Source organism: Mesoplodon bidens (genome assembly GCF_964165515.1).
Source record: "Mesoplodon bidens genome assembly, chromosome: 16".
In the NCBI taxonomy this organism is placed as follows: domain Eukaryota; kingdom Metazoa; phylum Chordata; class Mammalia; order Artiodactyla; family Ziphiidae; genus Mesoplodon; species Mesoplodon bidens.
In genome coordinates, this window is record NC_138173.1 from 62,362,517 (window position 1) to 62,386,363 (window position 23,847).

The 23,847-nt window shown below is 39.2% G+C and overlaps 1 protein-coding gene across 2 annotated transcripts in view; it reads left to right on the top strand.

The window, feature by feature from the left end:
- Positions 1 to 580: 580 nt before the first annotated feature.
- The window catches only part of TBC1D31 (TBC1 domain family member 31), a 62,348-nt gene continuing 39,081 nt past the window's right edge, over positions 581 to 23,847 (top strand). Inside the window, exons 1-6 of one of the 2 annotated variants that reach the window (XM_081258481.1) lie at positions 581 to 817; positions 4,962 to 5,108; positions 8,973 to 9,088; positions 12,323 to 12,501; positions 19,670 to 19,821; positions 22,614 to 22,773. In XM_081258481.1, coding sequence (XP_081114607.1) covers positions 741 to 817; positions 4,962 to 5,108; positions 8,973 to 9,088; positions 12,323 to 12,501; positions 19,670 to 19,821; positions 22,614 to 22,773 — 831 coding nt within the window. In that variant the 5' untranslated portion in view covers positions 581 to 740. Of the gene's footprint in view, positions 818 to 4,961; positions 5,109 to 8,717; positions 8,792 to 8,972; positions 9,089 to 12,322; positions 12,502 to 19,669; positions 19,822 to 22,613; positions 22,774 to 23,847 lie in introns of those variants that run through there. The other variant, XM_081258482.1, reaches the window with a different exon arrangement.

The following is a 23,847-nucleotide window of genomic DNA, read 5'->3' on the forward strand; positions in this document are numbered from 1 at the left end:
CGGTCTGGGAGATCCCACATGCCGCAGAGCGGCTGGGCCCGTGAGCCATGGCTGCTGAGCCTGCGCGTCCGGAGCCTGTGCTCTGCAGGGGGAGAGGCCACAACAGTGAGAGGCCCACCTACCGAAAAAAAAAAAAAAAAAAAAATTCATGACGATGATGAAAAGGTAAAAAAAAGAAAAGATCAAGAAAAGTGGACTCCATCAAGGTTCTTTTTTGAACCCGAGTGTTCTATAAAAGGAACCCTTCAATTCTCAATGCATTTGGGTCCTTGCTTCTCTATTAGTTGTCTGTAAAACTCCTCAATCCCTAAACGCAACGTGAAACGGGATCTGGGGGCCCTGGGGAAAAATCACGTTTATTGCTTTCGTTGAAAGCCTAAAACCCAGCGAGGGCCCCGGAAAGCAGAATTCCCAAGCCGATTCCGCGCGCCACGTTACACCTGCAGAAAACTACGATTCCCAGAAGGTTTTGGGGGGTGGGGTGGGGAGAACGGACGCGAAAGGGGGCGGAGTCTAAGGGAGAAGGTCGTAGGCTGATTCCATTGTCCAGAGCGGGAGGGGTCGCCTGGGCGGGGTTTAGCGCCGTCCGATCGGCGGCCTGTGCGCGCTTGGTACGGTCGGCGGGGATCCGGCAGCCGCAGCCGGCGCTCAAGTTTCCCGGGCAGGAAGCGCGGGGCCTGCCGGAAAGGCACCGGGACCGTTGTCCGCTGGACTGGCGGTGGTCGCGCGTGGGCTGCGACATGCAGAGCGTAAACCTGGGCAACAAGGAGAGCGGCAAGATATGGCACCGCAAACCATCCCCGGCCACTCGGGACGGGTAAAGGCCGCGGCGGGAGGCGCGCGCTGTGGAGGGGGATGGCCGCCGGCGAGGGGCGGGTCCGCGGCTTTGGCGAGGCGTTGGAGGGGCTGTTGGGGAGGACCTCTGGAAGGGGTGAGGGGGGCTGGATGGAGGTTCGGGTCCTGGCTCTGATCCTGCCCCGGATACCTGGGTTGGGTGACCTCCAGAAACCCAGGTGCCCTGAGTTTCATGATCCTTAGAGACCCCCGGCCCAGTCCTGGGGACGGGGTCTCATTAGGATCAACATGGAGCGGGAGGTCCTGATTTATGCCAAGGAATTGAGTTTCTGATGAGTACCAGGACTGCCTACCTTAATTAACACAGAATCCCTGTAGTATTCCTGGCACGCAGTAGATGCTCAGTAAATATTCGTTAGTTATTCCAGCTGGGAAAGAACTCAGGAGGAGGAACTGATGCGGGAGGAGGAGAACAATGCACGTCTCACCCTTCCAAATGCCGCAGTTTATCCATCCTTGAATCATTGTTTGTATTCAGGCAAGCATTCGCTCATCGACTATTTGATGAGCACTTACTATGTGACAAGCTTCTAAGCGCTGAGGGACAGCTGTGGACCAAAACAAACTTCTGGGTCCCTTGGAGTTTACGTATTAACGTGTATGGTTGTGATAGTGGTGGAGGAAGGGGTTATGGTTTGCAAGGTAGGGCACTCTTTCTAGTAAGGCTAGCCGTTGCTGCTACTTTTTTTTTTTTTTGGATAAACTTTATTTCTTTAGGACAGTTTTAGGTTCACAGCAAAATTGAGAGGAAGGTGCAGAGATTTCCCTTATACCCCCTGCTCCCACACATGCCTAGCCTGCCCCTTATTAATATTCCCCACCAGATATTTGTTGCAATTGATGAACCTGCATGAAGACATCATTATTACCCAAATTCCACAGTTAACATTAGGATTCAGTCTTGGTGTTCTACATTCTGTAGGTTTGGACAAATGTATAATGACTCATCCACCATTACGGTCTCATACAAAGTATTTTCACTGCCCTAAAAATTGCTGTTGCCCTGCGCATTCATCCCTCCCTCCCCAACTCTTCTTTTCATTCAGTTCCCAGGTATCTGTCCTGTTTGAGGCTCCTGGGTGACTTTAATGGAAGCCTTTGTCCCAAAGTGGTGCCATCTTGGTTCCAGTTGCTGCACACAGATTAATCTTATTGCTTCTAATTCCTTAGGATTCCGTGGACTTTGCTGCCTCACTTGCACTCCTATTGCAGTGTGTTTCTTGTTCTCGTAATTTTTCTGTTGATCCTTTGCTTGCTCCTCAACAAATCAGTAGACTTCGAGTGCCAACTACACATGCCCAAAGCACACTGCTGCACATTGTACCAGTAGTTTCTTTGGTTTCCGGTTGCTATCGATCCCCTAACAATACTGCTGTCCATCAACTCCATTGAATAAACATGTTATCTAGAATAGGGGTACTTCAGTAAAGATTTTCATTTCCAAATTTGGAGTTTATGTAAATAGCACCCTTACTTCTCATGTTCTCTAAATGTTGTAAAAGTTATGCCAACCCACAATAATTCTCTTTCTTGCTGTTATAAAATATCTAGATACACATGCAAGATTCAAAAAATGAAAGAAACAAGATTGTGTGCAAATATCCTCATTTGTTTCTTCCACTAAAACATAGCTTTCTTTCTATTCAATAAAACCCGTTGTTACGGTGTTGAGAGAAGCAAGGAGCCCTGACTGTGGAGTCAGAGGGACTTTAGTAGAAGTAAATGTCCACTTACTAGCTCTGTGACCTTGGGCAAGTTAATCTCTTAGGCTGTAAGTGAAGATAATCATACTTAACAGCAAGATTGTCTTAAGGAATTAGTGTCTCATGCATCTTGGTGTTCAGTAAATATTTGATGTTTTTAGTATGTTTAAGGACTGAGGAACTCTGTCAGGCGAATTGTGAGCAATTGAAAAGCCGGGTTTTGTTTTGTTTTGTTTTGTTTTGCGGTACGCGGGCCTCTCACTGTTGTGGCCTCTCCCGTTGCGGAGCACAGACTCCGGACGCGCAGGCTCAGCGACCATGGCTCACGGGCCCAGCCGCTCCGCGGCATGTGGCATCTCACCAGACCGGGGCACGAACCCATGTCCCCTGCATCGGCAGGCGGACTCAACCACTGCGCCACCAGGGAAGCCCCGAAAAGCCGTTTTAAAATAAATATTTGCATGTGTGATTTATATGAAAAATCAGAAGGACAGAATTTTACTATTAAATGTGATTATATCATGATGGTAGGGTTAAAATCAAATTATTAGTGTTTTTCTGTATTTTCCGTATTTTGAACAGTGATCATGTAATCCAGACACATAATAAATGTTACAGAAAAAAGACTGGAGGAAAAAGTCGTTTGCTTGGTCTGAGCTTAATTGCCAGGGAACACTTCGATGTTGTTACTTACTATTTCAATACATTTATTCCCCCCATCCCTCCTTGGGAATGTCAGACACAAACCAGAGTTGCGGGCTTCCCTCGTGGCGCAGTGGTTGAGAGTCCGCCTGCCGATGCAGGGGACACGGGTTCGTGCCCCGGTCCGGGAGGATCCCACATGCCGCGGAGCGGCTGGGCCCGTGAGCCATGGCCGCTGACCCTGCGTGTCCGGAGCCTGTGCTCCGCAACGGGAGAGGCCACAACAGTGAGAGGCCCGCGTACCGCAAAAAAAAAAACAGAGCTGGACAGTAGTTAAAGTAAAAACAGACTGTATTCAGGACTGTTGCGATAGAGGAAACAAGACCTCAGGGTAGAACTGGGCTCAGTCCTGAATACAGCCTGGGCGAGTGGGAAGCTATAGCCAAGGGGAAGGGTGGGGGTCGGTGGATGGAAAATAACTAAGAGAAAACATCTGGGGTTAAGGGAGTTCTGGCTAAATCTACCTCACAGGATTCCTGCTGAAGACAGGCCAAGGTGATCAGACATCATTTGGGAGATGGTGGAGGATGAGGAACCCATCGGATGTCAAGGACAGTAGTATTGAGGGTAGGGGGTTCTGATTAAACTGACTAAGCAGCATTCTTGCTAAAAGTAGATTTTATAAGGGAGCGCACAGAAGGGCCTAGGAGAAGGTTTGCGAGCCTGACTAGAGTTTGGTCAAGCCAAGAATCCTTGTCAGGGACTAGATAAAAATAATTTTACTGTTTTACTCAATGAGTCTGAAAGCCTTACTTTTAGATAAACTATAGAAAATGTTTGATATACTTAATTCAATGTAGTGTTTTTTAAATGAAGTGATAATGAGGCAGATGTTTCTAATATTAAAATTCAAATTCGTAGAAAGTCAATTAAGATAAAAAATTTCGTGATTTGGAAACTTGTTGCAGGAGAGAATGGGACTCTTCTGGTCTTCGTGACCCAAATATAAACATATATTATTTTAAAGAGTTAGTTAATTTGTGCTACAAGTTTTATAACAGTTTTCTTTTCAGCAGATACATGGTACATGATCTTCCTCTCAAAAAATAATAGCTTTAGACAAATACACCTGAAAATAAAACTCATGTACACTTGGAACGTTCTGTAATCACAAAAACAAAATCTCATTAGGATATCTTAAAATTAGGATATTGAATTGAAATTTTTCTCACATGTGGTAGCTTGTGATTTATATAAAACTACTTTTCACTTATTACTTCATTGTTTTTACCATGGGTCTGTTGCTTGATGTAACAATTCAACTACTCAATCAGAAATACATTTTCTTATCATATCCTGTTGTCTATGACTTAATCACAGTTTATAAATTTCTTCATGTGTGTGTTTATGTTTTTTAGTGTCTGTCTTTACTACTAAACTGAAAGCTTCCTGAGGGCAGGGCCCCTGTCTATCAACTACTCTTAGCTCCTGGCTTGTTCAGTGTCTGACACCCTGGGTTTTCAGGTATTTGATAAATAAATGAATGGTAGCTACTTTGACAATAACTTCCGGGACAGTTTTCAGAAATCCTTGTAGGGTTGCTCCTAGGAGAGACAGGAGCTGCAGCAGTAGGAGAGGGAAGGACGGGGTAGGCAGAAAACTTCAAAATTAGTGAGGTATACTACAAAATCCATAGTTTTCATGACAACAAGTAACGCTTGACATAGAATTTAATGGTTTTTGTTTTTGTTTTCTTGACAGAATTATAGTGAACATCATTCACAACACTTCTGACTACCTGCCCAAAGTTTTACGATTTTTGAATGTGGCTTTTGATAGCTCAGGTGATTCTTTAATTGCTGGGGACCATCAAGGAAATATCTATGTTTTTGACTTGTATGGAAACAGGTGAGCAGATACTTTCGATGTTTACCAAGTAATTAATTCCTTGACTATTTTAGCACCTGCTATTAATTATTCATTCAGAAAGATTTATTCAGTTCTTACTGTATTTCAGGCACTTTGTAAAACTGTCATAAGTGTTGGTGGAATAATGTGAGAAAGAATAGAAAGATAAAATGGTTGGATTTTTTTTCAGAGAATTAAAGTTCTGGTTTTAACAGCATCTCTAGTAGCTTTTTTTCCCTTAAATTTAAAATTGTATTATTGCTAATTTATCAGTTAATGTCTGTTAATTGTTTAGAAAGAACACAGTTTCCTTTGTACATTATTGTCAGTTTACTAGATCTGGAGTTTTAGAGAATTGATCCTTACTCTTTCTCGTCTTCTCTTCCTTTGCCGAACAATTAGTGAAAAAGCAATTAGGTGGGATTGATTAAGGCAGGCATCTGTGCAGTGAGGGTGGGTGGATGGGAGGGAAAACTGTGTTAGCCCAGCCAGAGAGTCAGAACGTGTCTGCCTGGGGGCAGGGCAATCACGGGAAAGAGGGGAGGTTTGGTCAAATGAGTAAATAGACTGAGGATGATGGGGACCAGATTCCTCACTATTGGAAAGGGGAGTTACAAACATGGAAAGGGAGGAAACTCGACTGAACCCTGTGGAACTGGATTGTAACTGGGTATATCTGTGTGAACTCCTGGTTTTGAGCATATGTAGACAGACATAGAAATGAACAGAGGTGTGTGTTTGAGAAAGTGAATGAATTATATGTACATATATTTCCTAGGTTTGTCCACGCATAGGACCTGGGAGCAATAACACCGCAGTAGTAATGAATATACCTAGTGCCCAGTTCTTTTCTAAATATCACTCTCTGTTACAAGAAATCAGGGATCCTTGCAGAAATAGCCAGTTTCAGGATGGAGGCAGGGAGAGAACAAGATGAGCCTGGAACACTTTGTAGCCAGAAAGAAAGGCTTGTTCAGAGAATGATGAGGATGTGTCAAAAAGACGTAAACGTCAGCTTGAAGGAGCTCTCTCTGGGCAGATTGGAGACTATTTGCGTTTCAAAATAATTGATAGTGATGGGTCATAATCCACTGAATAAAATAGAAATTCGTGAATTCATGCTATAATCAACAAACAGATAGTTTAATAAGAATGGATATTTGCATAGTCGCAAAGTACCTCCCCACAAAATATTTATTAATTAAAGAGGAAAAAAGAGTAATTTTACAGTGAAGAAACCTGGCAAACACCACCTTATCAAATGATTTAAATTCAATTAACCATTAGTGGGACAAATCAAAGTTCGTGTGCCACCTTATAGGGTGCAGTGATAAGAACACAGGGTTACTTCTCTGATAGTCCTATCTACCAAAGACAGGAAACCTGAGTCTAATCAGTAGAATCAGCAGGCAAAGCTGAATTAAGGGAATTGTAGAACAAGACTGGCCTGTGATCTTCGTAAGGGTCAAGGTCATGAAAGTTGTGGAAAGACAGAAGACCGTTCCAGACGGAGGGAGCCTAGACACATGGCAAGTCAAGGCTTGGACCTGGACTGGTCCCTTTGCTGTAAAGGACATTATTAGGACGATGGGCAAAACTGGGGTCTGGGGATTAGATGGTAGTAATATATAAATGTAATTTTCTAATTGTGATGGTTATATTATGATTAAATAGGAGAATTTCCTTGTCTGTGGGAAACGTGATCTCAGTAACTTATTCTCAAATAGTTCAGGGAAAGAAGAGGTCATATATGATTTATCTATCTGTGATTTACTAGGTAGAAATCTGTTAATCATTCTTTCTACTCCTTACCAAAAACGTAATAGTCACAGTTTTCCCACCCTTTATTCTTGCTAACCTACCCAGCCAGTTCCCAATCTTTTTTTTTTTTTGCGGTACGCGGGCCTCTCACTGTTGTGGCCTCTCCCGTTGCGGAGCACAGGCTCTGGACGCGCAGGCTCAGTGGCCATGGCTCACGGGCCCAGCCGCTCCTAGGCATGTGGGATCTTCCCGGACCCGGGCACGAATCCGTGTCCCCTGCATCGGCAGGCAGACTCTCAACCACTGCGCCACCAGGGAAGCCCTGGTTCCCAATCTTAAATCAATACACCTGTCTCTTCTTTCCTCCCACTAAAGAAAATAACAGACCAAACAAAATAAAAATAGTTGTTGATTGACTCCATGACAGAGTAATGGACTTCAGCATCGGTGACGCTAGTACTTCATTTGCTTGTATCTATTGTCATGTACTTTTCCCATTCTTCTCTGAATATTCCAAACTTTTACCAATTTCCGTGATTCCGTATGTTCAGACTACTCTTATTCTGACTGCCTAGCCTCCTAATTCATGAGGAAATAGACGCCCTCAAGCTTCCCTTTCTTCTCAAGGGAACCTCAACTATATCTGTAAGTTCAACCATCCATAACTCTTTGCCACCTCCTTTGTAGAAATAGGTGATCCTAATTTCTTCCAGCGCTAATCTCTATCTTCTGTGGCCGCCCTTGGGACTTTGCACCATGAGTATTCCTCTCTTTTATTCTGTCCACTGTCCCTTTTCTCTCTGTAAATGTTCACATCTGGGCAGAGGTGTAAGTGGCGTAGCTGTGACTTGAAACCAGGCCTGTCTGATTCTGAAGCCCACTGCAGTGGGCTGCCTCTTGCTGATCGCCTAACCCAGTGGTCGCTTTTCAATTCTATTTGGGCATCTGTCCCTGGCCTGCTTCCTTCCATGTTCTAGGTATTCTCTTTAATAATCTTATCACCATCAAGCCTCAGACTTCAGCTGCCACGTAACATTGTTAACTCAGACCTGCTTCTGCCACCCACTGAGGAGCTTCTAGTTTGGACTGTCTAATGCGGTGGATACTAACTTGCATGGAGCTCTTTAGCCCTTGAGAGGCGGCTGGTCCAAGTTGAGATGGGTTTTGAAGACTTACTATGAAAAAAAAATGTAAAATATCTCTAACAGTTTTTTATTAATGAAATGTTAAAATGGTAATATTAAAAAAAATAAAAAATGAAATAAAAAAGGTAATATTTTAGATACACAATGAATTAAGTTAAATATGTTAAGATTAATTTCATATGTTTCTTTTTACTTTTTTTATGTGGCTCCTAGAAAATTTTAAATTATGCATGTGACCTGCCTTCCATTTCTTTTGGACAGCACGGCTCTAAATGCTTTTCAAGGCCCTTAAACTCTACATGTTTAAAACCAGAATGATTGTTTCCTACCCCCACGTGGGTTCCTTTTTTGCCTAAGCTTGAAACCTTCATTTTTTTGTAAATGAAACTCTGGCTAGGTGCCAAGTACTCTGCTAAGTACTTAACATACATTATTTCATTTAATCATCAGGTATTATTTCATTTAACTGTCACAACAACCTTATGAGACATCTTTTCTTATCTTCATTTCACGTGTGAGGAATTCCTGATTCCTCCCTCTTCACCCCATGTTCCCTGCGTCACCAGGCCTTTCTCCACTTGACTTCTGACACCTCTCCTATTCGTCATTTCCATTTTATACCTGTAACTCTGGTTGAGAGTCTCTGTAGTAGATTTCTTAATAATCTCTTCTTGTCCCCCTGTCCATGTGCCATCTCTGCCAGAATCCTCTTCCTGAAAGACATGCCTGACTATGATTCTGCTGTGCTCAAAAATTCTTGATGGCTTCCCATTCTGTGTAAGTAAAATCCAAACTCCTTTACATAACAGGTAGGACTCTTCGTAATCTGTTTTTGTTCTGCCAAAAGGGGAGCTCATTTCTCTGGGTTTCATTTTCTTCATCTCTAAGGACTCCTCCAATGTGAAATTTTACAATTATTGGAAGAATTTCTGATACTAACGCAGTAATCTCTTCATAGGTTTAATCTTGTTCAGCGAACATCGCAAGCTTGCACAGCTCTGGCCTTTAATCTTCATAGGAAGTCTGAATTCCTTGTGGCGTTAGCTGATTATTCTATTAAATGTTTCGATACAGGTAAGAAGTCCTATTTCTCTTTTGAAGCAGAGTGAAATGCAGACAGAGATACTGCAGGGAGTTGGCTGATTTGTATAGTCTGAGGGATCAGACGCCACCCAGTGACCCTCACTTCAGACACTAGCCACAGGTTTGGGGGTCCCAAGGCCATCCTCACATCAGGTCAACAGACTACAAACTCAGGGTTCCCCACAACTACCCTCAGGTTTGGGAGTTCACTAGAATGACTCATAGAATTCAGGGAAGCACTATGCTTATGGTTATAGTTTTGATGTAGCAAAAGGATACAAATTAAAACTGGCCAAAGGAAGAGACGCATAGGGTGGAATCTGGGAGGCTCACAAAAGAGAAGCTTCCATTGTCCCCAGGGACACATTACCCTCCCGGCATCCATGTGTGGCCATCCACACCGAGTATTCCCACACCGGGAAATTCACCCAGGCTCTGACTTCCAGAGTTTTTATTGAGGCTCCATAACATAGGCATGATTGGATTATTGCCCACTTGATTTTAAACTCCGTGTCTAGCCCTCCTCTTCTCTGGAGGTTGGGCTGACATCATGTGGCCAAAAGCCCCAACCTTCCAGTCACTCACATGGTTGGTCTTTCTGGTGTGGCCAGTCCCCACTCTGAGGTTCTCTCCTTAGCATAAACCATCTGCTGTTGTCCAGGGACCTACCACAAATAACAAAGACACTCCTACCACTGGAGTAATTCCAAGGGTTTAGAGGTTGTCTCCTTGGAGCCTGGACAAAGGCCATACCTCTCTTTGAAGGCCAAATTCCTTACTATACAGGTACAAGAATAAACACTTTTTAAATATAACCTATGTATTTTATACCACATTATATTTTTTAACAGAGAACTTAGAGTTCTGTAAACTGAACTTATTATTAAGAAAAAAAATCTCGCATTGTTTTTTCTTGTTATTAATGTAACCTATGTATTATAATATTTAGAAAAATTATAAACAATAATAATATGAATGGTAGTAATAGTGATAGCTAACACTTATATAGTGTTTACTCCTTGCCAGGTACTGTTCTATGATTTTATACATATTAATTAATTTTACTTATCATAATAACCCACATTGTTATGCCCATTTTGCAGATGAGGAAATTGAGGCACAGAAGTAACTTGACTAAGTTCCCACAGCTTGGTAAGCGGTGGAGCCAGGATTCCTAATCTGGGAGTCAAGCTTCAGGGTCCCTGCTCTTAATCACTAGTACCCTCTCACCGCACATGCAGGAAGAAAAGGCAGTCATCCTGCAGTAATGCCCAGAGACACAGTCAGTGTTTTTATAACAGGGACTGATCTTTCCAATCTGTGTTCTATGCATATACCTTTTTTATACTTGAACAAATGTATGATCATCCTATTTATATTGTTTGGTGGAATCACTCCCTTACCTCATGAAAATTTTATATATTTCAGATCAGTACTTAGTATTCATACTCTATAATAATGTTTGCAATACCATAAGTATTTAGCCTATTACCTACTGATGCACTTTAAACTGTTTCCAATTTTGGATATTTTACAAACACTGCTGTCACTGAAGTTCTGAAAAACTGAGTCTTTAAACTCCTGTGTGATTGCTTTCCTTGGATTTTATCCATTCTCTCCTCCTCTCGTCTTAGTTTTATCTTTTTATAGTGTCTTCTGTCTTATGGAGACCCCTCTTAACCAAGCCCCTTCCTCAGGTACCGTCTCTACTTCCCCAACTACCTCCCTTTCTTTGCTGCCAAATCCTGCTTCTTCACAGCATCCATCGATGGATTCTGACTCTTAGGCCCCCCATCCAGGCTTCCAAGACTCCTATCTCCAAGGTCTTTAGTAACCTCTGATTGTGTACATCCTCTTTATCCTCTTCATTTTGTTTCTCCGTAGCTTTTAACACTTTGGGTTACTTCAAGAGTCTTAGTTTTCTACTGTTACCTCTCTTGGTTCTACTTTTCCGACTCTTTTCTGGGTTCTTTTAGTGGTTCCCAGACTTTTGGGTATTTGACCCAATTAAAAAGAAAAAGTAGAGGAACCAACATCGGTTGTCAACTTTTAATTTTGCTGATTGACATTGGAAAAAAACAATGTAACTTCATTTCAGAAAACAAGGGATTTTTTTTAAAACATAAAACTTAGAAGGATACAACAGATTAAAAGGTAGTACTTTAAATTTAGCTTTATGAAAAACTCATTACGTTATCCTTTTCTCATTTCACTGAAGGCCAATGAAAAATTGAGCATTAAGTAATGCCAGACTTCAGACTGGTGTTTCGAAACCACTCCTCCCTTCCCAAGGGTTTATCTGTTCCTCTATCTTCAGTTTTGACCTACTTTGTGTCTTAATGCTTCCCAGATTTACATCCTGCTTTCTGACTGTTCTCCCCACTTCCATCTTTCTGGAGGAAAAAAATCTGACCATAAAAGTATACCATGCCTATTACAGAAAACTTGGAGACACAGAAAAACGTAAAGAGAAAGTAAAAATCACTGTAATTTTATTACTCATTGATAATTATTATGAAGAGTTTTTGGTGTTTTCTCTACCAGACTGTTTTCTCTGCTTACGTGTCACACACACATGTACACACACCAAATCAATGTAAAAAATCAAATTTCTTACCTCTTCTCACACTGCTAAGTCTGTCCCTCCTTGTATATTTATGTCAGGTAGTAGAATCACCACCTGCTTATGTAACTAAACCAGAGCCACTGGAGTCTCAACTCCTCTTTTGTCTCAACACATCCATTTAATCAGAGTCCTTTGATATTTCTTTTGTAGCTCTTGAGTTTGTTCCTTTCTCCATTGCCACATTCTTAGTATAGACCCTCCTTATCTCCTGCCTGGGTTATTACAGCAACAGATAAACTAGTCATTTTGTAATCTCTTCCTCCTTTCTAGTATATCCACCATATCTTCAAAGTGCTTTCTGAAGCAGACCAGATATGGTATTCTTCTGCATAAAACTATTTCAAGAGAAATCCCAGGCTCCATCACGTCACGTTCAAGCTGTTCTTAAACCCTCTTTCGGCCTCCTCTCCTCCAACCTCGGTGTTACACATGTTACTAACATGTCCTACGGTGCACTTCATCAACCAACCACCGGCTTCCATTCTTTTTAGATGTTAACGGAGGTGGAGGGACCTCATTAATCCCTAGCCATCAACTGAATCAGTTCTCAGATGAAATATAGGGTTTGACCTGTATAACTGTTTTGCTTTTTCCCACAGTCACTAAGGAGCTAGTTAGCTGGATGAGAGGACATGAATCATCGGTGTTCTTGATCTCTGTGCACGCATCCGGGAGATACGCCATCACTACTTCTTCTGATACAGCACAGCTATGGGACTTGGATACCTTTCAAAGAAAAAGAAAGCTGAATATTCTCCAGTCTGTGGGTATACAGAAGGTCAGTGAAGGGGGCCACATCTTGGTCTGTTGTGCTTCTCAGGCTAGTTTCTTGATCAGCAGAATATAGATATTATAAGTAATGGTTGACTTTGTCCCACTTAGCTATGCCTTCATAACTCAGCAACAAGCAAACCTTTTTTTTTTCTAAATTATTATTATAGTGTGTAACTTCAACTTTAGTTAGGTGTTAGTTTTTACTTAGCTGGTTGATTTCGTTTTGTTTCTTAACCCAATTATGAAAAATTTCAAATATATAGCAGATTTGTAAGAATTTCACAGTGAACACATGTACACCCATGGTCTAGATCCTACTATAGTATACTTTACTGTACTTACATGTTAGTAAACTGTATTATGGATCTATCCATCTTTCTGTCCCTCTGTTTATTAACTCATCTTTTTTTTTTGCATTTTAAGTAAATTGCAGACATCACTGCTTGCCCATCAATGCTTTAAGCCTGCATTTAATTAACTACATTTAATTGGGTTCAGTATTTGTTGATGTAAAATTTGTGTATAATGCACAAATCTTTAAGTATTCATCTATTACATTTTGGCAAATACGTACACTTTTGTAACACGTGCAGACCTATTATTACCATCATCCCAGAAAGTTACATTATATCCCTTGCCAGGTAAGCACTCCTCTGATGTTTTTCCACCATAGGTTAGTTTTATCTGTTCTAAAATTTCACATAAGTAGAGCTGGTCAGTAATGGTATGTGTAAAAGCTTTTCTCATTCAGCATCATGGGTTTTTGTTTTGTTTGTTTGTTTGCGGTATGCGGGCCTCTCACTGCTGTGGCCTCTCCCGTTGCGGAGCACAGGCTCCGGACGCGCAGGCTCAGCGGCCATGGCTCATGGGCCCAGCCGCTCCGCGGCATGTGGGATCTTCCCGGACCGGGGCACGAACCCGTGTCCCCTGCATCGGCAGGCGGACTCAACCACTACGCCACCAGGGAAGCCCCCAGCATCATGTTTTTGAGATTCATCCATGCTGTTGTATGTATCTGTAGTTTGTTCCTTTTTATTGCTGATCAGTATTCCATTGTACACATATATCACTTTTTTAAAAATCCATTTCTTTTGCTTTTAAGGTTTTTTTTTTCCTTCTATTTGATTAGCTAAATGCTATTTTCAGGATTGTCTGTATCTCCCATTTAATTATTTTGCTTCAGATTACATTATACATGCAGTATTGCTTTTAATTTCTTGGTTATTAACATGCTGGCAGTGCATGTCAACCAAAAATTTATTTTGTAGTCGCTGTGAAATCTCAGAGATCTTAATAATTTAAAAAAGGTGAAAGCTATAGCCAGCTTACTCATCAGGTATTTAGGCCAAATGCCTTGGTAGGTCTTTTACTCTTTAACTGCTTTGATACTTAAATTGAATTTTAAATTCTAAGGTAGAGAATATTGAAAGTTGAACCCACAGTGGAAACAGTCATGAAACAATGACACAAAAACCATCTGTTCTTTTCACCATGAAATTAGAATTAGTATACATGGAATAGTTGCCAGTTTTAGCCTTGCCTTGGTCATTCGGACATTTTAGTTTAAAAAATAGGATTCCAAATGCTTGTGATAAGAGAATAAAATTAAATGTAGTAAATGTGAATACAGTATGCAGTATACATTTAAGTATATTCTAAAATAATAGAACATCATAGTCTATAAGTTACCAGCAAACTTTTCCTCGAAACACCAGATAGTAAACATTTTTGGTTTTGCTGGCCAGGAGCAAAACTGAGGATATTATGTGTGTACTTACATAACCATCTGAAATGAAATAATTTTAAAATGTAAAAGCCATTCTCTCCTGGACCATACAAGGACTGGAGATGAATCAGGTGGTTGTCACTCCTGGCTTATTCTGTTGAAAATAGGAAATAGTTATAAACTAATCTTAAAGTAAAAGTTTTATTCTTATCAAGTTTTTATTACACTTATATTTTTATTGCAGTTTCTGCTTTTATACTTTATTTTTTTATATAAATTTATTTTATTTATTTATTTTTGGCTGTGCTCAGTCGTTGTTGCTGCGAGGGGGGTCTACTCTTTCATTGCGGTGCACAGGCTTCTCATTGTGATGGCTTCTCTTGTTGTGGAGCACGGGCTCTAGGCAAGCAGGCTTCGATAGTTGTGGCACGCAGGCTCAGTAGTTGGGGCACACGGGCTTACTTGCTCCGTGGCATGTGAGATCTTCCTGAACTAGGGATCGAACCCATGTCCCCTGCATTGGCAGGTGGATTCTTAACCACTGTGCCACCAGGGAAGTCCCTGGTTTTATATTTTAAATAAAAGTTTTGTGATTTTTTTTTTCCTTGATGACACCTGGTGACACATGATTCTGTGGGTTTCATTTTATGATGGCTCTTTTAATCTAAAATGGTCTCCTACCTTTCTCTTTTTTTCCCATAACATGAATTTTTCTTTTCTTTTTTTGAGAGACCAGGCCAGTTAGTTGTGTTGGAAAATGCCCCACATTCTGGATTTGTCTTGCTGTTTCCTCATTATGTCATTTAACTTGTTCTCTCACCTGTATTTCTTGTAAACTTGAATTTAGGTCTAAAGTCTTGAGTAGATTCACGTTAAACATTTTTGACAAGCTGTTTACCTTGTGTGTAAGATGAAAATAGTAATAGTGCTTACCTCAGGGTTAGTTTCAGGACTGAATGTGATAATCTATGCAAAGCACTTAGCACGATGCTTGTTTATAGTAAGTGCTTAGTACAAGTTAGCTGCAGCTGCTATTTCTATATTGTCGTTAATGTTATTTATTATTGTTATCTATTATCTAGCTTTATTATGGGATTATCTCAGTGCAATTACATGTCTTCTTAAAAAGCTGTAAGGGAACTGTATTCTTTTTCTTTTGAACTATGTTAAATAGATGCACAATCCCTTATTAGCAACTCAAAAACCCAGATGTTTTTTAATAACTCATTTTGTGGCAAAATCTGATTGGAATTCATCTAGCAGCAAAATCTGAACTAAATTGACATGAGGCTGAAATATTAATATGTTTGAATATGGAATGTTGCTCCAGGTCACTGGGGGTTCTACATAATATTACAGTATATGCATTGTATTACCTTTCTCAAATTGGAAGTAATTCTGAATTCTGGAACACATCTGTCCCTAAAGGTTTCAGATAAGGAGCTACAGACCTTTGATTTCAAAATGTTTTTAGAGAACTTACCACTCCGTCCTTTTTCCACTGATTTTTGTACCTAGCAATAGCAGTAATTAACACTAATGGTAATAGATACCAATTGTTGAGTCCTTACTATGTACTTAACACTTTGTTTTGTTGTTTTTAAGCTTAAATAATCCTAAAAGGTAGATACTATTATTCTCAGTTTACAATTGGGGAAACTGCACTTCAGAAAGTGTCACATTGTTTATGAAAGAGTTGCAGTTCTGAACGGAAGCTTGTTTCACTCTGAAGTCATTCCGTTACGCCATACTGCCTCTCAGGTAGACCAATTACATTTCTTCAAATTAGGAAATTTTGATTCTTTTTTTGATACTTGGAGGTAAGATATTTAGCTCCTTAGTTAAAGATTTTGGAACAAATCCTGAGATTTCTAATTACTGTCGTTCAGTATGTATCAGAAAAGGTTTTGTGATGGGTGTCAGAAAACATTGAATAGTGTGTTACCGAACTTAGTCTCTGTATACAATGGGCACTCACTAAATTTTTGCTGAATTGTACATTTGACCTTAACTTTCTCTTATTACTATCCTCAACTCTTTCAACTTTGGAAAGCACTCACATACCTCTCAAAAGTGAATTGGGAAGGCTAGGATTTTCATATTTTGTAAGGAAAAACTTCAGCCAGCCCTCCAAAGAGTATATTTTATTAGTGCTTTTGAAGTTTTTTCTAAGCATTTTATGTTTGTCAGGAGATGACACTATATAAATAATGACATGATTCATTAGGAACAATTTTATAATCATTAAAATCTGGCAATTAAAATCACAAATCTAGTAATGAATAATCATGTTGGCAACAATCTATCACAGCTGTGCCTCAAAATAGCAGCTGATGTTCATTAACTTTTAAGCTTTTGCTTCTCCCAGTAGGAATAAACTTTATTACTTTTCTAGAAAAATATTGCTAATTATAATAAAAATTTCAAGTCACTTTTTTTTTTTTTTTTTTTTCAGTACACGGGCCTCTCACTGTCGTGGCCTCTCCCGTTGCGGAGCACAGGCTCCGGATGCGCAGGCTCAGCGGCCATGGCTCACGGGCTGAGCCGCTCTGTGGCATGTGGGATCCTCCCGGACCGGGGCACGAACCCGTGTCCCCTGCATCGGCAGGCAGACTCTCAACCACTGCGCCACCAGGGGAGCTCCCTCAAGTCACTTTTTTTGACCTCAGATTTGAAACAGTGTTTTAGGGCATTTATTATAGATTATAATGTATTCACTGCAAATTCTTTCTGTAAGACCTTCATATTACAAATCTTCTTAACATAATGAAACTGGCAAAAGACCTACCAGACTGTCTTTGACAGAGTGAGCTCAGGACAAAAGTGAGGAGGAGTTGGATCAGTCAAGGGCATCAGCACCTGATGTAGTTGAGTTACCATTTTTTATTGTCTTATTAGCTTTAGTCCTCAGTAGATGGTTCTAATTAACCAGTATGTTCCATAGTATATTTTATATGTGTGTATGTATGTTTTTTTAGCACTATTATCAAAAAACAGATACTGGTATATATGTGTAATATATATGTAAATATATATATATATTTACAATTCCCTAAAATTCTTATAGTAATGTCGTTACCTATTAGAATCATTTCCTAATTATATGTATGAAATAGGATGGGTGACAATAACACAAATTTGTTGCAAGGCTACAGTATTTCATGTAGATGCCTTATTGACCCGTTATTTTTGTAACACTGGGGAAAGCCATGGTAGATGCAGTGTTGATGCTGCTTTTCCCCAGGACAGCTCTCTCTCATTACTGTGATGACGGTTATATCCAGATTCTGAATATTCAGAGACACTCCAATCCAGTGCTATAGACACTGAACACTTCATCCCCAAGGCATGTAGCACTCCCTCTGACGCCAGTAAAATTGTGAAGGTGTGTGATAGGTCAGGGGTCGGAATAAAAGGTAACAAATCCTTAAAGGTGCCCTGCCTCCTCTGGGAGTCCCTGCCCCTCTCTCTCGCCAACACAGGAAGTCACATATTTTACAAATAATAAAGCTGGGGCTTCCCTGGTGGCGCAGTGGTTGAGAGTCCGCCTGCCGATGCAGGGGACACGGGTTCGTGCCCCGGTCCGGGAAGATCCCACATGCCGCGGAGCGGCTGGGCCTGTGAGCCATGGCCGCTGAGCCTGCGCGTCCGGAGCCTGTGCTCCGCACCAGGAGAGGCCACAACAGTAAGAGGCCCGCGTACCGCAAAAAAAAAAAATAAATAATAATAATAATAATAAAGCTTGTAAAGACACACCAGTAGAAGCAACAAGATACATTCAAATGTAAAGTGTTACAATAAGCTATAATGCAGTTAAGAAGTCTGGTCTGGATGGGAAAGAATAAATACCTGGAACTCAGCATTAACCGTTAAAGATGGACATACATATACTGTACAACTCAGAAAAAGGCTCATTCATTCATTTATTCAACAAATACTGTTGAGCACCTTTACTACATTCTTGTCATTGTGCTCAGCACTGACTACACAAAAATAAACAAGATAGACAAGACCTCTGCCCTCTCAGAAACCAACCAAGGGTCTTCATCCCAAGGCAGCTGTGAAGGATGACACCTCTCACTCAGTTTTGTCCACAGTGTTTGGGGTCCCATGCATAGAGTCTCTGGGTCGATCTCCTGTGGGCAGACATATGTATAAAGAAATCATAATTATTCTGTAGTTCAAAAGAGGAGTGAAATGTAAGACCAAAGCTATATTGAGGAAAAAATAAGGGAAAAAAAGAATAAATAGCTAGAGCTGTAACTAATGATCAAACCGTGTGAAATGTCGCAAGCTCTTTCTGGGGTTTTATTGGGTTGGCCAGAAAGTTCGTTTGGTTAATGCATATGTTGTTCAACAAAGTTCTTGGTGAAAATGAAAAATGTGTCTTGTATTTTTACTTAAAACCGAACGAACTTTTTGGCCAACCCAGTATTTTTGCGAGGATAGGTAGGAATATTTGTCCTTAGGACACTGAATTTTTTTCATTTTCTTTTTTCTTTGCTTCCTTTCCTACCCCACTTTGTGTGTTTTACACAAAGGACACACAAAATTATATTTGAGGCCATTGAAACTCTTATGAGAAAATATTGGTCAACTTTAATAAAAATTTTATATTATCGAAAGTAAGCATTGCTTACTGCTTATACAATAGAAAAATAGAAATTAGGAGAATAAAATGGTATTTTCAACTTGACTACCAATTTCAGTCTCATCTGTCCATTAAATAAATTGAATATAATAAAATATCATGTATTTGTTTTCAACTTTTTACTTTTACAAATAATGCTTAGCAAACATTTATACACATTTATCTTAAAGCATCTTGCTGATTTTTTCCCCAAAGGATTAACTCTTAGAAGCAGATTGACTAGTTCAGAAGAGAGAGATTTTTAAGGTTGTTGAGCTGTTAGACAGTATCTTTAACCAGTTTTTACTATCAGCAGCAGTGTATGACAGTGCCTTTATCTATACTTTCACCAACATTTAATATTTTTAACACTTATCTGTAGTTAGTACTCAATATAGTATTTATATTAGTAAATAGCTTATAAATATAATACGTATGTTAGTATATGTATAGTTTGTGTATATGTATATGTGTGTGCATTATTTTAAAATAAATTTGATACACATAAAATGGTATCTTATTTTCATTTGAATCTTTTATAAGGTTAAATATTTTAAATTGTTTCCTAGTATTTTATGAATGGCCTAGTCATTATAGTCACCTGTTTTTTGTTTAAAGGAGTTTACCTTTTCTTTTTAGTTTATAATAGTATGTAAAAATATCAGTTTTCTCCCCTGTCATATGTTGTAAATGTATTTTTCTCCAGTTTAAGAAAAAATAATTTTAAGACAGAAAAATTAACTACTTGTAAATTTTAAATTTAAAGAGGATTATATGATCCTTATATGAACAATAACTTTTTTTCTTCCTCTTTAGGTTTTCTTTCTACCATTAAGTAATACCATCCTCAGTTGTTTTAAAGACAATTCCATCTTCGCCTGGGAATGTGATACTCTTGTTTGCAAATATCAATTGCCAGCTCCACCTGAAAGCTCTAGCATATTATACAAAGTGTTTGCTGTGACCAGGTAATGTTGTCTTTAAGACACTAAGGATTTTTATGAAATTTAACTTCCAGGGAAATTTTATAAATTTTCATTCAGTATTTTATTGTCCTATGAGCAAAAGTTTCCTTCAAACTTAGATATGATCTAAGATATGGTAATAAGTTTTTTACTTATTGTGGAAAATGTACACAAAAATATAAAAGTACATGAAATCTCAAGGCTAGTACTCTCATTAGCCATAATAAGCATTAACTAATAGCCACTCCTATTTTGTCTATTACTCTACCTACCATTTCTCTACTGCACCGTCATAAAGCAAAGCCCAAGTGTATCATTTCATGCATAAGTATTTCAGCATGTATCTCTAAAGGATAGGACCCTTTTTGAAACATAACCATGGTACTATCATCAGACTTTTAAAAATTCATAATATAATATTATCATATATCTAGTTATTCATATTTCCCTGATTTGTCTAATAATTATTTTTTATGGTTGGTTTGTTCAAGTCAGGAACAAAATAAGGTTCACACATTGCCTCGGTTGGTATATCTCTTTATATTTTCCTTGCAGTTTATTTGTTAAAGAACTGGTCATTTGTCCTGTGGTTTTCTACATTCTGGATTTTGCTCTTTGCATCCCTGTGATGCTGTTTAATATGATCTTCTCTCATCTATATTTACTATAAACTTGTTACACCTATATTTCCTATAAATTGGAGGCTTGATCTTGATCTGGTTTGATTTGGGGGCAAGAAGACATTGTAGGCGGTTTGTGTACCTTCATCAAGAGGAACACAGAACTCTTTCTCTTATGATATTAGTGGCCACTGATGATCATTACCTAGATATCGTGTGTTGCATTAGAGGTTAGCAAATGGTGCTATTCTAATTCTGTCTTTCCTTCTCCCTTACTAACCAAAACCTTCTATAGAAAGAAACTTCATCTCATCAACTATACTCCAATAAAAATTAAAAAAAAAAAAAAAAAGGAAGAAACTGCCTCTCAACTCTTTGGTTACTTTACTGTACAGTTTGTAAAGGAAAGGCAGGATAAATGCTGGATTTCTTCCTATTTTTTAAAAAAAAATTTTTTCACCAAAATAATGGATTGGTTTATTGGCATCTTCAAAGGTGGCCGATGAAGTTTTTTGTCTTTAATCTTTGTAAGCTCATGGACTTAAACACAGTTGACATGATTTGACCCATTAAAGTTATTATTTTTAGTGATGCTCCAGTACTCTCATCTTTGACCAGTGGGATCCTCTTCAGGTCGGCTTTGAATGAACCCTTTTGATACAACCCCGGTTGTCTGTGATAGTTCTCATTCTTTTTGGTCCAACAAGATGTTCCAGTCTTATCTTGTATATTTCCTGTCCCAAACCTGGAATCAGCCATTTCTCTAAAGGGCGTGGGTTTATTTTTGTGGGAAATTATATATTGACACTTAATCTGGATGCTAGGTTCTCGCTGTGGGTGGGCTGGTCATTGTTTCCAGATATTAATGGATGTTATTTCCTCTCTTTCTCTCACCCTCTTCTTCTGAGTTATCAGTAAATCCCATCAACTCTACCAAACTGTATCTTGAATTGGTCTACTTTCCTTTGTCCATTGCTACAGCTATTACCCAGTCCCAGCTATCGTAGTCTTTTTCAGGCTACTGCAATAGCTCCCTTATTTGGTCTACCTGTTTTCAGTCTCATTTCCTAAAGTCAGTGTCTACAAAGCAGATAGAGTGGTCTTCTCAAATCATTACGTCAGATCATGTCATTTCCCTATTGAACTCCCATAAAAGGCTTTCCACTGCTCTTAGAAAATCCAGCTCCCTGCCATGTCCCTGAGATCTTTTGTCCTCTGGTCTAGGCCTCCCTCCCTTTTCTCATCTTATTTCCCCTTAGTGTGTTCCAGCCACACTTGAGTGTGGCTTCTCTTTGTTATTTACACCTATCTCAACATTTTTGTTCTGGCCAGTCAGGAATACTGACCAGCATGGAATTCTTTCTCCAAGTCACCCTATGACTGGCCCATTCGCATCATTCATGTAGTAGATCTTCCTCCTTTCCCAGCTCTGTAACATTACCTCGTCTTAGAGTTCTTTAAAGAACTTAATAGCTGATATCAAGTTCATTTATTTGTTTCTTTACCTTCCTCTAGACTGAAAATCCCCTGAGAGCAGGGATCTTACCTGTCTTCTTGTTCACCACTGTGTCCCTGGCACCTGGAGTGAAACCTAGCTTATAGTAGACACTTTATAATCCTTTGTGAATGAATGAGCAACAACCTTGCAAATCAATACAGCTTATTCTTTTTGTACCTTTTAAACATAAAGTAGCTTTCTGTGGCAGGAAAAAAGTTTGGGCTTTTTGGTTTTTCATGTAGCAATGCTATTATCAGTTCAGTACAGTCGTATGTGAAATACAGAAAGTTGGTTAGTAGTAAGTGACCTTGAGATTATGCTATAAAATATAAACGTTACTCAGAAACTCCCAGTCAAGTCATCAAACAGATATTTGTTAAGCTGGTATCTTAGCACAATAGGTTAAAAAAAAAAATCTACTGTAAACCTGAGTTTTCCTATATGGTAGCCACTGGATACCTGGGACTATTTAAATTAATAAAAATTAAATAAAATCAAGAATTAATTTCCTCAGAAGCGCTAGCCACATTTTAGTTCTCAATAATCACATGTGGCTAGTAGTGACTACATTGGACAGCATAGATACAGAACATTTCTATCATCTTACGGGATCAGATTGGACAGTGCTGCTATAAATAATTCATCTAGTCTTACTTTCTCACCTTTTTAAAATATAGAGATGGCCAAATCCTGGCTGCTGGGGGCAAATCGAATCATCTTCATTTGTGGTGCTTGGAAGCCAAACAGCTATTTAGAATTATCCAGATGCCCACCAAAGTTCGAGCCATTCGCCATCTAGAGTTTCTTCCTGATAGTTTTGATGCTGGTTCTAATCAGGTTAGTAATATAAATGTTAGTAAAGTTGTACTTTTTTGGAAAGATCGTTACCAATTTCCGCACTATGTTAGTTCTCTTATTTAACTTGTAGCCTGATTGTTACAAGGTTTTGAAATTGCTGATAACTTGTAAAGAGTCTAAAACTGAAAAAATGGAAAAATCTTAGGTTCTGTATATTACTGATAACTTGCCCTTTTTCTAAAATCAGTGTACTTTATGTCATACTTTATGGTTTACAGGGTGATTAAGCATGCTGTTTTTTATTTGATCCTTAAAGAATTCATTGAGTGTAGGCAGGGAAGGTATTCGCACCATTATACAGATTGTGACGCTGAAGCTTAGAAACACAAAGTGACCTGTCAACACTCCTTTAATTATAAGGATTAAAGGTAGGACTAGAACTGAAATGTTCTCACTTTGTTACGCTGTGTTCTATCTACCATAGCTGCCTCAATCCTATGAGACGTCTTTTCTTTCTATCTTGCCTTCGTTTACAAAGCGCTTCCCCCGCCACACGCCTTTTTTCTCTTTAATAGTTGAGTAGTTGAACCTTTCTTATTTTAAATTATCTTGGGTCTTGCACATTAACAAATTGTGTGTGTGTATGTGTGTGTTTTGTGTATTTATGTATAATATATGTGTGTATCATATCTATTTTAAGTTTTTTGAGTAGATAATCCTTTCACGTGGTTGAAAACATAAAAAAATATAAAAAGGCATAAAGTGAAGTCTTACTCTTTTCTCCCATTTGCCCAGTTATTTACTCTCCGTAACCCACTGCTGTTATATAATCTTATGTTTTTCCCATTTTTTTTACCTTGTTTCCCTAACTTAGTTTACCTTGACGATTTTCCTATGTCAGTACAGAACTTCATTCTTTTTCACAGGTGTATAGGTTTTTATAACCAGTCCTTTATTATTGGGCACTTAGCCTGTTTTCAGTCCTTTTCTGTTACAAATGATGCTGCACTGAATAGCATTTTTGTTTGCTTGTTTGTTTTTGGTTTTTTTAATTTATTTTTTGGCCGAGCCATGCAGCATGTGGGTTCTTAGTTCCCCAACCAGGGATCGAAC